Source organism: Harpegnathos saltator, unplaced genomic scaffold (assembly GCF_003227715.2).
Source record: "Harpegnathos saltator strain DR-91 unplaced genomic scaffold, Hsal_v8.6 scaffold250, whole genome shotgun sequence".
Taxonomy (NCBI): domain Eukaryota; kingdom Metazoa; phylum Arthropoda; class Insecta; order Hymenoptera; family Formicidae; genus Harpegnathos; species Harpegnathos saltator.
The window spans coordinates 267,501-284,994 of NW_020230040.1; the positions used below are offsets into that span (position 1 = coordinate 267,501).

Consider the following 17,494-nt stretch of genomic DNA (forward strand, 5'->3'; position numbering starts at 1 on the left):
GCGGGAAAATTAATGCAATTTAAATTGTGGTTTCAGTAGTATGAAATCTAGGGCTCAGAACTTTTTTGCGCTCCTAATATATATATACTTCCTTAAATATGCAATGAAATCCTTTTTATTTTTTTATGTTTAATTGAACGAGCAGATTTTACCACTGGTGAGTATATAAAAATAGTATGTAAACAGATACTTGTATAAGATATTATTAATAAAACAATATTTTTATCTTATTAGTTGAACGATGTCAAGCATTGCATATATAATTAGTCAATTATATGTACAATATGTACAATAGTCGAAACAGTCGACAGCACATAAACATAAGAAACGAAAAATCGATAACTGCAAACATAAGAAGAAAGTGAATAGTATATTTATATTGTTAGAAATTATATTGTTTACTTTCGACAACAGTTACAACAATATAATTTAAGTCAGCATTTTATTAAGGAATAACATTTTCTAAGAGACACATTCCGAGAGAATACAGTAATTTTATGCCAACGACTGATCACAAATAGCCTATGAAATTTTACAGCGTAACATTTTTCAATGTTGACATCTAATCGCTCAAATGTTACATTCGCTGTGTTGCTGCATGAGGCACAGAAACACTTCCATAACAAAAAGATATAATTGCGATAAAACCTGAAAGTACCTCTTGCGAGGATTCAAAAAAGTGTATATAAGGCATCGCTATGCACCGAAATATATTCACTATCAACCGTACAGTAAACACCAGTTCAGTTTTACTAAAAACAGAAAGATGAAACTGTCAGGTCTAACGTTGACTTTCGCCGTCATTTTTATGTTGGCGGCCATGTACAATATTGTACAAGCAAAAGCATTAGCTGACGCTGGACCCTGGGCCGATGCTGACGCTGCACCCTCGGCTGATGCTGACGCTGGACCCTGGGCCGATGCTGACGCTGGACCCTGGGCTGACGCTGACGCTGCACCCTGTGCCGATGCTGACGCTGGACCCTGGGCCGATGCTGACGCTGGACCCTGGGCTGACGCTGACGCTGGATCCTGGGCCGATGCTGATGCTGCACCCTCGGCCGATGCTGATGCTGCACCCTGTCATGAGTCCAACGGCGGTGCCTGCATGCGCTAAGCGAACGCTGGATTTTTTGCTGATGCTAACGCTGGACCTAATACCGATTTCGATGTACGTATTTTGTAATTTGCATACCGATGTCAGTAATAATGCTAATTGCATCATCGCCGTTAAATCGATTGTTATTGTTGCATGTTGTAATTACATACGATCTAAACCAATGGTTGAGAGATCATATCACATTGCATACACATTTATTATATCGCTCCAAATATCAAACTATAAGTATTTCTTTCTTGAAATGTTATATAAATGTTGTTAAAGTCAGATGCGTACTTGTTACATACAATGCATATGCATAATTTTTTAAATGTATATTAATATTGTTTCTCTTTCTTTCTATATTTAGATCGATTTTATGAAAGAAGTGATGAATGCAACGAAGTAATACACATATAAATAACCATATTCGATACCAAAATTGATGAAATAACTTCCTCTATGTAAGGGAAAATATTGGAGAAATATGAGTTAGCCATTTTACAGTAGAATAAAATTTCCTGCAAATTACGAATTTGTTATTTTTATTATTACCTGCCAATGCGATACCTCGAAAAATTCGACGAATGCGACGAATAATTGTTGACCTAACACTTGTGTGGTAAAACTTGCGCACTTTACAGCAAGCACTAATCACAACGTTCATATAATCCGTATTTCAGATTATCCGTACTAAAATTAGTCATATCGTCAAATTTAATGAACACTAATATTTCTAAGATTTCAATGTTACGCGTTAAATTTTCACAAAAGTATTTATAGTTTGTGATTTATTTGTATATATCCACATTTGTTTCAAAAGACTTGAAGACTTCATTTTTACAGAATTGTGGTGTTGCACATAGATAATTTTACTCACAGCTGAAAAATTAATGACACTTCAAAAGAATCTTATATTACATTTTTATGTCGATAATTTATTGCATGGGCTCACCAAAATTTTGCAAACTTGAAGCTTTCCCTATACCAATAACTAATATCATTTAAATATGGCACATATTTATTTTTGGCACAAGAGGTAGGAAGCTGCTGTAATGAAATACGAATATAATAAAAATTGAAGATATCGCTTGCTTCGACCATAGAAAGCATATAAAAGCGAGGTTACGCGCCGGCAGTATCAAACATGCAATGAATGCAATATCAGTTTCATTAATTACTTCAAAAACTGAAACTATTCAGTCTACATATGATCGGCATAATCGTTATAATCTTTTGTCATAATCTTTGTTATAAAAGTCACGTATACTAAAGTATACTAAAGTATAAACGAAAACAATAGATGATGCAGAGTACGTGAACGCATAGAACCTAATACTAATATTAATTACTAATGTTAATTACAACATTAATCGTATCTTTAATGTCGATTTGGTTGTATCTTCTTATTTTCATGCTATAATTACGTGTAATCTAAACGTACAATTAAGATTTTTCCGCGTCTTATATCACATCGCGCTAAATACGTATCACAAACTAAATATACCTTCTACAACATATTATATAGATTATTAAAGGTAATCATATAAAGATAATTATATATATAAATATACTTGTTATACATATATTATATATCATCATCTACCCAGTACAATGGAGAAAATTTGCAAAATAACGAGCGTGATTACTTGAGAATAAGTGAAAAATGAAAGAACGTTGACTTACATGAACCGAAATTACATGAAAAATGTAAAGAATGAACATATTTGTATTGTCAAAAATTTTTGTTTGTTTGATTTTATTCCCGACAGTTATTATGACGAATGAACAATAGCGCCGTTATCGTTGACCTTTGCCATAATCTTTACAATTATATCCACTACAAAAGGTGCGGATGTGCCAGCTGATATCGAAGTTAATGCCGAAGTAAAAATTGCAGATGAGAAATCTTGATATGTGCACCAACGTAAATCTTATTTTAAATCATATCTTTTAATTGTCAAATCTACTACTGTGATAAAAAAATAAGATGAATTTTTCATTTAAACTTCGTGAGTACTATAAAATCATGAAATTATTTTTTTGTGGGTTGGTAACACTGTCTTTGACATCTATGCAGAGTTTCATGTCAATATATTCAATTGCTGCAGAGCTATATGTGTTTTTGTAAACATACAAAAGTGAATTTTTCGATTTTTACTATGTCTGACTTTGTTGAGCAAAGAATTTGCATTAAATTTTGTTTGCGGAATGAATATTCGGCCGCGGAAACGTTGAGGATATTGCAAAAGGCCTTTGGTGATAAGGCTATGTCGCAGAAAAATGTTTACAAGTGGTACAAAGACTTCAAAGAAGGCCGAGAACGAGTTCAAGACGAACAGCGCCCCGGACGACTTAAATTATATATATTCAAATTATATATATATATATATATATATATATATAATTTGAACAAAAACGCGTTCGACGACCATCGACATCTACCGATGAAAGCCACGTCAAGGAAATCAAACTGTTAACAAGGAATATTATTTGAGTATTATGCGTCGTTTGCGTGAAGTTATTCGCCTCAAAAGGCCAGAATTATGGGCAGACAATTCTTGGTTTTTGCACCATGATAATGCACCGTCCCACACTGCGTTGGTTCTTCGAGAACATTTCGCCAAAAATTCGACCCATATCGTTCCACAACCACCGTATTCGCTTGATTTTAGCACCGTGCGACTTCTGGCTGTTCAACAAACTCAAAAGACCGCTCCGGGGACACCGTTTCGACTCGATTGAGGAGATAAAAGCCGAATCGAAGAAAGTATTAAAGACCATCCCGGAAAAAGACTTCTCTGACTGTTTCGAGGATTGGAAAAAACGTTGGCATAAATGCATTGTATCGGACGGGGAGTACTTTGAAGGCGATGAAATTGATTTGGAAGAATAAATAAAGATTTTTCATTTTATAAACAAATTCATCGTATTTTTTGATCACAGTAGTATTGTAAATTCCTAAGCATGAACATTCTTTTTACATGCGACCTAAGATGCGACTCGGTTAAGATTATAGCGTATCATATTAATTATACAGACCTCAATATTGAATCTACGACAAATTTAGCGCGTTTCCTTAAGCTATTACATAATTTTTGATAATTATTGAAGTCGGTTGAACGGCCATACGCGAGTGCCTGAATTTACAACATATGTACATAGTTTATTAAATGTAGCGAAGTCATTTATATTTCTTTTTATGTTTAGGTGGACTACGCATAATGCATTAATATTAGATGCGTTATGTTCCATATGTTTACATAGGAAATATCTGCTTTGTTATTTATTGGCATTTAATTTCTAGAGAATTACGACGACACGTGTAACACATTATATCTATAGATAAAAAATTCTTGTCGCGTCTAGGAATTATTTCGGTATTTTTTATGTCACCAAATAATCATGACTAGTCCATAAAATTTTATGACACAAACGTTTTGCAATATCTATATTTAATCCCTCAAATGTTGCATAAACATGTTCATTGCACAAGACCGAAACGCTTCGATAATAAAATTTAATTTGAACAAATTTAAAAAAATGTTTCTTATATGGACTCTAGACAATATATAGGCAACGCTATACATTGAAAGTAATTGAATAATCAATCGTAGTAAACGCACAATATCCGTTTCTAGGACAAAAAGATAGCTACGTAATCAGTAAGAACAGTGAAAACAGTCAACGGCACAACGACATGAAAAACGACATGAAAACGAGATAACTGCGACAATATACAGAAGAAAGTGTGTAATATATTTGTATCTTTAGAATTTTTTATTTATGTTTATTTATGTTTATTTTCGATAATTGTTATGACAATCAATTGTTAGTCTAAATCAACATTGTATTGAAGGATAAAATTTCCCACAGGTGTAGGTTTTCCACTTTGTACTTTTATTATCCTTTAATGCAAATTACAATTTCCAAACTTATCAAAATAACATTTGCACCGCGAAAAACACACTTTGTTACTGATGCTAATCGCAAACTTTGCAATCTTTGTAGCAAAAAGAAATGATCGTGCAGTAAAAGACTAATATTTATTAATATACTCAAGAAGAAAATATCAATTCACCATATTTATTTGTTTGTTACTTCCTACATATAATGTGTGTAATTTGGTAAGATATTAAAACAATAATTTAGATCATCAATAATTAAAAGATAATTGAGATTGTCACATGATGATCATATGTGGTCCTAAATGTAATAAATTATAGATAAAGTGGAAAAAGGTTTAATACTTCAGTTAATAGCTACTTCAAAACATTTGTGAGTAACAATGTAGCAACAATATGCGAATATATATCTGCCTCTAATATCATTCCTCATTAATAAAGAAATAATTTTATCGTAATAAAATATTTACTTGTACAGGGTGTCCCATTTAACCTGACAAATCGTAATATCTGGAAAACTACATGTCGGATAAAAAAAGTGGGTAATGAAATTTGTTCGTCTTGAAGGGGGACATCCAATGATATCAAACTCGACCTCCCACCTTACTCCCGGGGGGTGGGGGTGGGGGGCAACTTTGAAATCTTAAATGGGAACCCCCATTTTTTATTACAGATTCGGATTCTACGCCACAAAATACGTAAGTTTCGTCCGAAACTTTTTTTTTTATTCGTGATAGATGGCGCTGTAATCGCAAAAAATTAGATTTTCTGCAATTCTCCAGAAATGATCATTGGATTGAAAAATAAAAAAATACCTGTTCAATATTTTTAAAAATATTTTTAAAAAACATAATAACAGTTATTCCCCCCATCCCCTTGGGGTAGGATGAGTAGTAACGTTCAAATCTCAAATGAGAACCCACATTTTTCATTGCAGAATTAGATTTTACGTGAAGTTTTTATGGAAACAATTTTTTTGAAATGAAATAAAATGAAAAAAATTGTTTGAACGTTACCACCCACCCTACCCCGAGGGGATAGAGGGAGGAATAACTGTTATTATGTTTCTTAAAAATATTTTTAAAAATATTGAACAAGTATTTTTTTATTTTTCAATCCAATTATCATTTCTGGAGAATTACAAAAAATCTAATTTTTTGCGATTACAGCGCCATCAATCACGAATAAAAAAAAAAGTTTCGGACGAAACTTACGTATTTTGTGGCGTAGAATCCGAATCTGCAATAAAAAATGTGGATTCCCATTTAAGATTTCAAAGTTGCCCCCCACCCCCACCCCCCGGGAGTGAGGTGGGAGGTCGAGTTTGATATCATTGGATGTCCCCCTTCGAGGCGAACAAATTTCATTACCCACTTTTTTTGATCCGACATGTAGTTTTCCAGATATTACGATTTGTCAGGTTAAATGGGACACCCTGTATATATTTACTAACAATATCTGTCTCGGAAGACATTCGGGTTTAAATTCTAACAATCACGAAAAACGATACACGTAAAAAATTGTATCTATAGTTGGAAAATTCGTATCGTATCAAAAAAATCTTTCGGTATGTTTTATGTAGCCAACTTCTCATAACCATTCGGTGAAATTTTGCAATACGAATGTTTCTTAACATCAACATGCAATCTCTCAAATGTCACATAAATATATTTATTGCACAAAGTTGGAAACGCTTTCATAATAAAATTTAATTGTAATAAAATTTAAAAGATATTTCTTTTACGGACAAATGTATATAAACAACGCTATACGATGAAAGCAAGTATCAATCGCTTGGTCAGTTCACGCGATATCAGCTACAAAAGAAAACGAAAAGATGAAATTCTCGGTTTTATCATTAACTTTTGCTATAATTTTCATGACAACAATCATATATACTAAAGCGGAAGCAGATGCCAATGCTGATGCCGATGCGGAAGCTGAAGCTAAAGCCCTGCCATTGGTATGTATAACAATATCAGTTTTATTGTTAATTACATGCACTTTGTTAAATTTATTATAAATTTCTCTGTATATGTTATAATTACTTGCGATCTGAACTAATGAGTAAGATAGTATTTTGTTTAAATTTATCACATACTGTGTCAAATATAAAACTTTGTATAAATATACCTTCCTCAAGGTATTACAAAAATCTTTAAAATCAGGTGAGGAAACGCGTTTTTGTTCAAATTATATATATATATATATATATATATATATATATATATATATATATAATTTGAATATATATAATTTAAGTATATATATATATATATATATACTTTTTTAAATATGTAATGAAATCCTTTCTATTTCTTTTTATGTTTAGTGGCAAAATGTTTAAAGTAATAGTGAGTATATAGAAATAATATATAAACAGATATCTATATATATATATATATAATAAAATATTGTTAATGAAATAATATTTCTATCTTAGGTGTATACGCTACCGGGCCTTGCACAATATCTAATGGATTTTATTAATAGTCAAAATGCTTAACGGCACATAAATATAAGAAACGAAAAATGGATGGCTCCAAATATAAGAAGAAAGTGAATAGTATACTTATATTGTTAGAAACTACATTGTTTGAGTTTATTTTCGACAACTGTTATGATAATATAATTTAAACTAGCATTTTATTAAGGAATAAAATTTACCACAAATGAAAGGCATTGTTACTATTATTATTATCCTTTAATACAAATTACAACTTCCAAAATTATTAAAATATCCTTTTCGTTGTGGTAAGTGTATTTTATTACAAACGCTAATCGCAGCCCTGGCAATCCTGGTAGCAAAAAAAAATGATCGTGTACCATTACGTATATTTATTAATATACTCGGGAAAGAAATATCAATTCATAATATTTATTTGTATGTTACGTGCCACGTGTGTAATTTTTTAATGCGTGTAATTTTGTGAGATATTAAAACAATCTGCTATATGATGATCATATGTAGTCCTAAATGTAATAAATTATAGATAAAATAAGAACAGTCTAATACAGTTCAGTTAACAACTGCTTCAAAATGTATATCAATATACAGCAATATAGTAATATAGTAATATACGAATGTATCTATTCTTAACATTAATAAAGAAATAATTTTATCGTAATAAAATATTTACTTTTATATATTTACTATCCATATCTGTCTCACAAGACCTTCGAATCTAAATTCTAAGAATCACGAAAAAAAAACATAAAAAATTTTATAGTTGCAAAGAAAGTTTTCGGTATATGTTTTATGTCGTCAACTACTCATAACTTCCGTGAAATTTTGCAATACGAATGTTTTTTAATATCGATATCTGATCTTTCAAATTCCATATAAATGTATCTATTGCACAAGGTTGGAAACGTTTTCATAATAAAATTTAATTGTAATAAAATCTAAAAGATATCTTTTGTATGTCCACAAATGTATATAAGCAGCGCTACACGTTGAAAATAAACATCAATCGCTTAGTAAACTCACGAGATATCAGCTATACAAAAGAACGGAAAGATGAAATTTTCAATTTTATCATTAAGTTTTGCCGTGATTTTCATGACAACAATCATGTATACTAAAGCGGAAGCAGAAGCCAATGCTGATGCCGATGCGGAAGCTGAAGCTGAGGCGAAAGCTGAACCAAAAACCGTCGTATGTATAACTTGTATAACAATATTAATTTTATTGTTAATTACATCCACATTGTCAAATTTATTTTAAATTTGTCCGTGTATGTCGTAATTACGTGCAATCTGAACTAATGATTAGGATTGTACTTTGTTTAAATTTCATTACATACTGTGTCAAATATAAAACTTTGTATAAATACGTATACCTCTCTCAAGATATTACAAAAATCTTTAAAGGCGAGAAAGCATGCTTTTGTTGTATATACTTCCTTAAATACGCATTGAAATCCTTACTATTTCTTTTTATGTTCAGTGGGGCACATTGTTTTCAACACTGGTAAGTGCATAGAAATAGTATGTAATAGATATTATATATATTATCTTAGATAATATCTATCAATAGATATTATCTATGTAAGATATTATCAATAAAACAATATTTCTCTCTTAATAGGCGTCAATGATACCGTCCATTATATCTCAAATACAAAGTTATTTCCAATAATCAAAACAGTCGACGGCACATAAACATAAAAAACAAAAAATGGATGACTCCGAACATAAGAGAAAAATGAATAGCGTACTTATATTATTAGAAACTACATTGTTGGATTTTACTTTCGACAACTGTTACGATAATGTAATTTAAACCAGCATTTTATTAAGGAATAAAATTTCCCATAAATGAAAGGTCTTATTACTTTTATTATCATCCTTTAATGCAAATTACAACTTCCAAAATTAACAAAATAACATTTTCGTTGTGAAAAATGCGTTTTACTACATATACTAATCATAGCCTTGGCAATCCTTGTAACAAAAAGAAATGATCGTGTATCAACAGACTAATATTCATTTATATACTCAGGAAGAAAATATCGAATCATAATATATTGATTTAATCGCTACGTGCTATACATATATGCGTATAATTTGCGTATAATTTTAAACTAGTAGTTTAAATCGTCCGTAATTAAAAGATAATTAATTAATTATGATTGTCACAGTCATGTTTGAAGACATTCTATAAAAAAATAAAATTTTCTGTCTGTAAGTTATTTTTATTATTATCCCTTTATGCAAATCCTGAAAAGAAAAAAAAAATATATATATATACAGGGTGTCCCATTTTAAAAGACCCACTCAAATATCTCAGACACACTGCGTTAAATCGAAAAATGTTTCAGACAAAAGTTATTTGGCTTGAAGGGGGGCATAAGACAGCGATAGCATTTTGCTTATAGATGGCGCCACTTTCGAGATATTCACTGATCATCAATTTTCTTAAATGGAAATCCAAATTTTCTATTATATCACTTTTTTCTGCCAATTAATTTGAACAACTTTTGTCTTAAGCATTTTTTTATGTGCTTAATATTTTTTGAGATATTTAAGAAAAACTTGGTAACGTTTTCAACATTTAACTTACGATATCTCGCTAACTATTCGTTGAAAGAAAAAATAATATTAGACTTTTTTACTTTATTTACTATCAAGAATATATTACTATAATAGTGCCCTAACTTTTGTTAACTTATCGATCTTTGGAAATCTCAAAATTATTAAATTATATGTATAAGCAAAATGCTATCGCTATCTTATGTCCCCCTTCAAGCCAAACAACTTTTGTCTGAAACATTTTTCGATTTAACGCAGTGTTTCTGAGATATTTGAGTGGATCCTTTAAAATGGGACACCCTGCATTATATATATATATATATATATATATATATATATATATATATGTATGAAATATATATATATATATATATGAAATATATGAATTATTAACGTCAAAGGAATTTTAATCGCCCCCAACGATAAATAAAATCCAGCATTTTATACACAAAAAATATAGCAACTTATTATATTATATATTATATTATAGTATATTTTTGTATATTATATATATGGTTTTTAAAAGATAAATTTGTATTAAATACAACACCCAATTCCCGGACCTAGTGCACAGGTGCAAGAAGCTTATTTTCGAAATAACGATTAAAAGGAGATAAACGTATCTAATGACTAAAATAAACAATATAGTATTTCTTACTGCTAAGTTTGAGACGGCTCCTATCGCACCAGAAGTCGAATCGTATTAAGTCTTCTTGTAATAAAAATTCGTTACAAGATAGTATATGTCATAAAGTAAAAAAGATTCACGAGGAGCAAGCACTGAGATATTTCAAAGAGAAAACGAAATCTAATATATTGGATTGTTCGAAAAGTAATTTCGGTTTTTTACATGAAAATAAAAGATAATATTTTTAATAGAAAGAAAAGTTTTATTCCGTTAAGTGTTGACCATTTTGTTCTAACATCTTTTGTCATCTTTGAGGTAATAATATGATTTCACGTTTGTAGAATTTCTGGTCCTTATTGGCAAAAAACTGAATTAAGTGGTTTTTCACATCTTCATTTGAATCGAAATTTTTACAAATTTTTAAAGAATTTTGCAGTGACCGAAACAAGTGATAATCGGATGATGCCAAATCAGGTGAACATGGTGGATGCCGTAGCGTCCCATTCAAACGCTAACAGCTTCTGGCGAGCCTTTAAACCTGTATGAGGCCTGGCGTTGTCATGATGAAACATAACACCTTTCCTGTTCGCCAATTCTGGTCTCTTCTACTTGATGGAATCATTCAATTTGTCCAATTGATGACAATACACATTCGAATCAATCGTTTGGTTGTTTGGTAGCAGCTCAAAAAAATAATTCCTTTGCAATCCCACCAAACAGATAGCATCACCTTCTTTTGATGGATATCAACTTTCGATGTACTTTGAGCTGGTTCATCACGTCTGCACCATGATCTTTTGCGTTTAATATTGTTATACACAATTCATTTTTCATCTCCAGTTATGAGTCGCTTCAGAAATGGATAGTTTTCCTTCAGTTATATTTCAACAGTAAATCGCAAATAGTAATGCAATGAATCAAATCTCTTTCTTTGAGAACATATGAAACCCAAATATCGAGATTTAAAACAAAACTAAGTTGTTTCAAATGCTCATATACGGTCGAATTCGATAAATTCAATCTCTCAGTAATTTCTCGTGTTGTTAAATAACGATTTGCGTCCACCAATGCCTTTATTTGGTCTTCATCAGCCTCAACTGGCCTTCCAGAACGTGGTACATCTTTGAGATCAAAATGCCCAGAACAAAATTTTGAAAACCAAATCTGATACTGACATTCAGTAAATATATCCTCTCCATACACGGCATACAATTTTTTCTTACTTGCGCTGCTTTTTTGCCTTTACAGTAATAAAAAAAAAGCAAAATATGACGAAAATGCTCACATTGGTTTTCCATTTTTGATACGACGCCAAACAAAAACAATTCGATTCTGAAACAACTTTTTTTCAAATGAAGCTTGGAATATGTATTGTAAAAATGCAAAATGATTTTCTGGTTTAGAATGAGATTAACTGCTTAAGAAGACAACTAACACCATTTATTTGAAAAAAACCGAAATTACTTTCCGAACAGCCCAATATGACCGAATGTATTCACAATGGAATTAGATTAGCTGAAAGTTAACATATTAAAATAGTCACATATTATATTCGCTTGAGATTTAAAAGGATAATTCCTTAATATTTTAATTACGTGCGACGCGATAGCACTACAATAACATTGTACGTCCATGCAAGAAATATGCATTTTGTTATTTATCGGTATTCATTCTTTTCTTGCGGAAAACATTTTATCTTTACATTCTGGGAGTCGCACGAAGTGCACGAAGGCAATTTTATCTACAGCTGATAAAATTCTCGTGTTGCTTTAAAGTGTCCGCTGTATTTTATGTTGCGCAAATTATTGCGCATTTAAATATTCAGATTTTATAGACATAAATATTCTCCAGTATCGACATCTAATCTTTTTAAAATGTTGCATTTCCGTGTTTTCCGCCGAAGATAAAGACAAGTTTATAATAGAATAAAATAGTAATAAAAACTCGTATCTCTTAGATAGGTCGGTTCAACCGTATATAAGCAGTGCTATGCGCCGTCATACGCCGTGAACATTAAACATACAATACACGCAATACTAATTGTAAGAAAAAATGGCACGTTTATATATATTGGTGTTTGCCATAATCTTTGTTATGGCGATCATGTCCACTCAAGTGGAAGCAACAGCAATGGCCGAAAAAGAGCAAGTGGTATGTATAATTTGCACATTAATATTATAATTACGTCTTCACTTTTAAAGTTATCGCAAACCTTATATGTCGTAGTACTTATATGTCGTAATTATATACGTATTGTATGTTAATAATTACAATTACACTTCATTATTTGTCACATCTCTTCAAATTGAATATATTCACATTCTTTCTTTTTCCCTCTTTCTCTTCTAAGAATATAATAAAAATGATCAAAAACTTCGACATTCTCGCTCTATATTACATACAATTCATACATAAATTCGTAAATGTAATAAAATAATTTATGTTCTTATTTAGTTTCAGAAAGCATTGGAACTATGGGAAATGGTAATTAGTAGGGTGACGAAAATGAATACTATAAGAATACACAATTATGCTCGATATTAATAGTAAAGAAATAATGTTACTTTTTCAGATAAAAAATTGGTGGACCAATTTTTGGACCAAAACAGAGAAAGCATAAAGGAAAAACAGCAAAACGATGTTTTGATATCATACAAGCAATAACGAATAACACGTCTCGAAAAGCTCATCAAGAAACTTCCTTTTTATGTTTGGCATTTGTTATGTGATGATATTATATAAACTTATATTCCACTAAAGAATAAAATTTCGTACAAGTGCAAACTAATTCATTCACCATTGTCTGCCGATACGACTTTCAAATTCGATTAACTAATCAATCGTAATCGTCGTGCATTACTCGTAAAGTTAATTTACGGACGAAAGCAAGCGTAACGTTTCGCGCTCGCGTATCAAAATACTTCGGTTGCTTTTCATTAAGGGAGCCGTCTCATCTGACATAGTCATCCCAAATATTTAACGATGAAGCGGATGTAATTGCTACTTGGATCGATCGCAATCGCGCTGCGCTCACAATCCGAACATTTTCAAAGGCTGCAGCATATCCTCGGGCGATCAGCGAGCTTGAACCGCTCAAAGCGGATAAGCTCATTAGGTAGCTAGGTATTTCATGTATTAAACATATTTCGACTTGGCTGCTCTTTTTTCAGTGATATTTATTATTATTTTGCAGTGATATAGCAACGAGAGCACTTTGCTATTGGCTGACGCCTTGACTTTTAAATCATTACATCGCCGCCGCCGATGTATTGGCCATCGCGCGACGTCGATATTTTATAAATATCGCAGCTTTACGTGACGTCGAGAAATTTAATAAAATCCCGACGACTCGCGCGCACGTAAACACTACGCCATGTTTTCCTCCCGTAACGACGCAAACATTTTAATAACACTTTCCCCGCTTGCGCATGAAAACCTACGCGTAAACATTTTAATTGCCACAGGTCCAAACGATCAATTCGGGTTAAGTGTCGTAAGTGTGAGACACATTTTCCTGCTGGTCACGCGATATAACGCGCGGCACATTTCGTTTACCGCGCGCCGACCGCGAAGTTTGCATCCCCGGCGAAAATATTATCCCATACATCGTCCGTACGCTCGTAACAACCCGCCGGTACCCGCGTACTAAGCGTCGGACAATCGTATTAGTATAATTAATGTACAGCGGATTGTTATTTAAGTGGAAGAGAGAAAGAGGAGAGAACCGACTCTCCGTCTGATTAAATATCCCGCTGGGTTTATACTAAATTAATTACCGACGGCCGCGGACGAGTTATACTTTCCACGAGATTCTCTCTCTCTCTCTCTCTCTCTCTTTCTCTCTCGCGCGCGCGCGCGCCCCTTCTTCTCTCGTTCTCTCTTGCGTTCTCTCTCTATCTATCCCTCCTTTCCTCATTACCGTAGCAGGGCACGGCCGCGTGCTCGCCGACGAAAACTAACTGCGAAACGAATTAACCGGGTTTCTTTCGTTTTCCCCCAGTGAAATGAGAATAATTGAAACTATTTCAGTTGCGGAAAGTGCATAATTAATCTGGCGTCAAAAGTTTCTTTTGACGCGCACAATCGTGTCAAACTTCTCTTACCTTGGCCGACGCGTCGGGCTTGTGTCACCACCGCACGTCCCCGTAGTGGACATGTTGATCTCTGCAACACGCCAAATAAAAGTACATTTTTTTAACGGAACGCCGCACGAGCATTAAAAATGTCATGTTCGCACAAAACGAAACAGCGAAAGTGCGAAAATATCGCAATTTTATCGCGATGTTATCGCGCGCGCGCCCGGTAGTTTTAAAAGTTTAATAACGTGAAATTTTTAACGATGCATGCAATTTGCGCAACATATTTCGCTCTACATCAGGCCAATTATTAATTAAGTTTGCAATTCATCGGAACGACCGAGTTTTTCAAGCGTGACGGTAATTACATTAGAATAATTTTTTGCGGTTCTCCGCAAAAAAAAATTCCCACGAAAAATTATTAAAAACGTCGACCGCCGCGCTCCAACCGCCTCGGTTGTGCGAAAATAATTGGACCACCTACCTCTCGGATAATTGTTTTTTTTTCACCAAACATCGCGTAATTATTCAAGATAACGCGCGTCGCACTCCAGACGTTCCAATTGCATCATCGCGTTCATGTGTCGTAATGAGAACGTCGCGTAAATTCGAGCACATCAGTATTGCATTACATTGTTTTTCATTTCTCTCGCTTCTCTCTGGCTTTATTAACGCAACGGCCGTTCGGTCGTCTAATGCTGTGCGACACCGGCAAATACTAAATGCGAACTCTAATTCTCGCACATCGAGTAGTCCGCATCAAACTTTTCCGTTCGAATGGAATTTGCACACAGGAAGCCTCACGAGAGGCATTAGGCATGTTATTCCGAGCGTCTCGAGTTAGTTTTGTAGTTTCACGGGTTAATTCGGCCGAGCCGATATCAAAACATCGAGCGAAACACGAATGGAGTCGCGCGCGCTCGGTGATTTTCAGCGTGGAACGTCGCCGATATATCGAGGTAACGAAATAATTCACGGCTATCATTCGCGACACATGCGAGCGGCGATCGCATTGCCATCGGCATGACCGCGATGATATCACGCTCTCGTCTCGATACGAATGCGATATCGTGCGTGCCTGATCTCCCCGCACGGCAAGATTAGCCCTTTAACCAAACGGTCGGTTTGTAAGCGCTGACAGCGCTCCGGTTTCGCCGCTTCTGTGTGTCAAGTGAAAGCGCTATTCAATTTCCTTTCATCTGGCCAACGTGTATTACGTATACATGCCTTTCGTGTAACTCGGTCGAGATTCGGTCTCGTATACGCTCGTATAACCCGAATCTGCCATCCGGGACCGAACTATACCATCCACCCTTTTCCCTCGTGCGCTCTTCCCTCCTCCCCTCCTGCCCTCCTGCTGAGGATCTTCCGTTTCAAATTCGGCCATTCGTCATCGCATGATTCTCATCTCGCGCCCCGTAGGTAAACCGAGATCTCTCCTTCAGATGTGAGAGATATCGCAATTGGTCGACCGCAAATAGATCGCCGCGCGACCGGTGCTTTTTCTTGCCGACGGTGAGTTTCATTCGCGGGAGAGCGTTTACGGATTGCCGCGGCTGCTGGGCGTAATTGGCGTATGCCGCGTACAATTCGTTTGTGTAAGATAACCGCGCGCTCGGGAGAAGGAGAGAGAGAGGGGGGGAGGGATAAAACGAAAGAGAAGGTATTCCGACGATTTACACAATCGGATCTTGGGAATCGGAGCGCGACGCTGACGATGGGGAAAGGAGCGAAAGAGAAGGACAGTTTAATCACGGAGGACCGGTTCACTCGTGTATCTTTTCGCTTTAGCTTTACGAAGCTAATTTTAGCCGGCGTGCAATTTCCATCGGCACACGGCTGCTTGAACGAGAAAAAGAACCCGGGGAATTCCGTCCGAGGCGTCTCGGCCACTTTTCATTATACAGCTGCTTTAGCGGCCGCTTGCGGACTGTCAAGGATATTGCGCGTGAAACCGCGTCGCCTCGGAAATCAGCATCGCCGTGTATCCATCTCTTCACCGTTCACCTTATTCCGGCTTTTCGTCTTCTCCGTCATTGACTCTCACGCTACACGACTAGCAGCGTTCCATGTTGTTGGAAAATAATGGACAGATTTACATTGTGCTTACGTTTTGTCCTTCCCAATTCTTCAGAAAGGCACGATTAATCCATCGCGATTATTAATTTGTCCCTCGCGAAGGAACACACGTGTCGTCGGTACCGTCTCGCGCCATTATCGTTGATAATCGACGGGCATTTTTCCTTCGTCCGCGTAGATCGAAAAGGTTGGAAGAATAAACGACAATATCGAGCACAGTATATATTACTTCTTAAAGTTCCATCGCCCGCGCAGTTGATTATTCCCTTTATCTCTCCCTCTCTCTCTCTCTCTCTCTCTCTTCCTCTCTCTAGAAATCTCTCGCAAAAACCCGTGTAGAATTTATTAAACCTCGACTGTTACACAGAGTGTATTTCAATTTCCCGACAAAAGCCCATAACTCGCAATCAATACGGCACGTGCGATATCGAATAACAAATGAAAACGTAAATTTTCCCTTTCCCTCTCTCTCTCTCTGTCTCTCTCTCTCTGTCCATCTGTCTGTCTGTATCTCTATCTCATTCTCTCACTCCCTCCCATTTAATATCGCGTAAATATATGTTTCATATTTTTCAAAGGATGAAACGTACCGCTGACGCTACATATCGTTCTTGCAAATTTAATTTTATCCTACGCATGAGAACGAAACATACACCTCGTTTAATGCTCGAAC

General features: G+C 34.5%; 3 protein-coding genes across 3 annotated transcripts in view; 2 read left to right on the plus strand and 1 right to left on the minus strand.

Annotated features, from left to right (window-relative positions):
* The window catches only part of LOC105191595 (atrial natriuretic peptide-converting enzyme), a 71,691-nt gene that overhangs the window by 26,981 nt on the left and 27,216 nt on the right, over positions 1–17,494 (minus strand). The window contains exon 2 of the mRNA XM_011155113.1: positions 14,770–14,830. Coding sequence (XP_011153415.1) covers positions 14,770–14,830 — 61 coding nt within the window. The remainder of the gene's footprint in view (positions 1–14,769; positions 14,831–17,494) is intronic.
* On the plus strand, positions 707–1,630 carry LOC112588610 (uncharacterized). Its single transcript, XM_025299006.1, has 2 exons — positions 707–1,171; positions 1,470–1,630. The coding sequence occupies exons 1-2, from the start codon at positions 873–875 to the stop codon at positions 1,480–1,482; spliced, it is 312 nt and encodes a 103-aa protein (XP_025154791.1). The 5' UTR covers positions 707–872; the 3' UTR covers positions 1,483–1,630.
* Positions 8,478–9,314, plus strand: Melt (melittin). The gene is made up of 3 exons (XM_025299007.1): positions 8,478–8,662; positions 8,954–8,977; positions 9,095–9,314. The coding sequence occupies exons 1-3, from the start codon at positions 8,525–8,527 to the stop codon at positions 9,143–9,145; spliced, it is 213 nt and encodes a 70-aa protein (XP_025154792.1). The 5' UTR covers positions 8,478–8,524; the 3' UTR covers positions 9,146–9,314.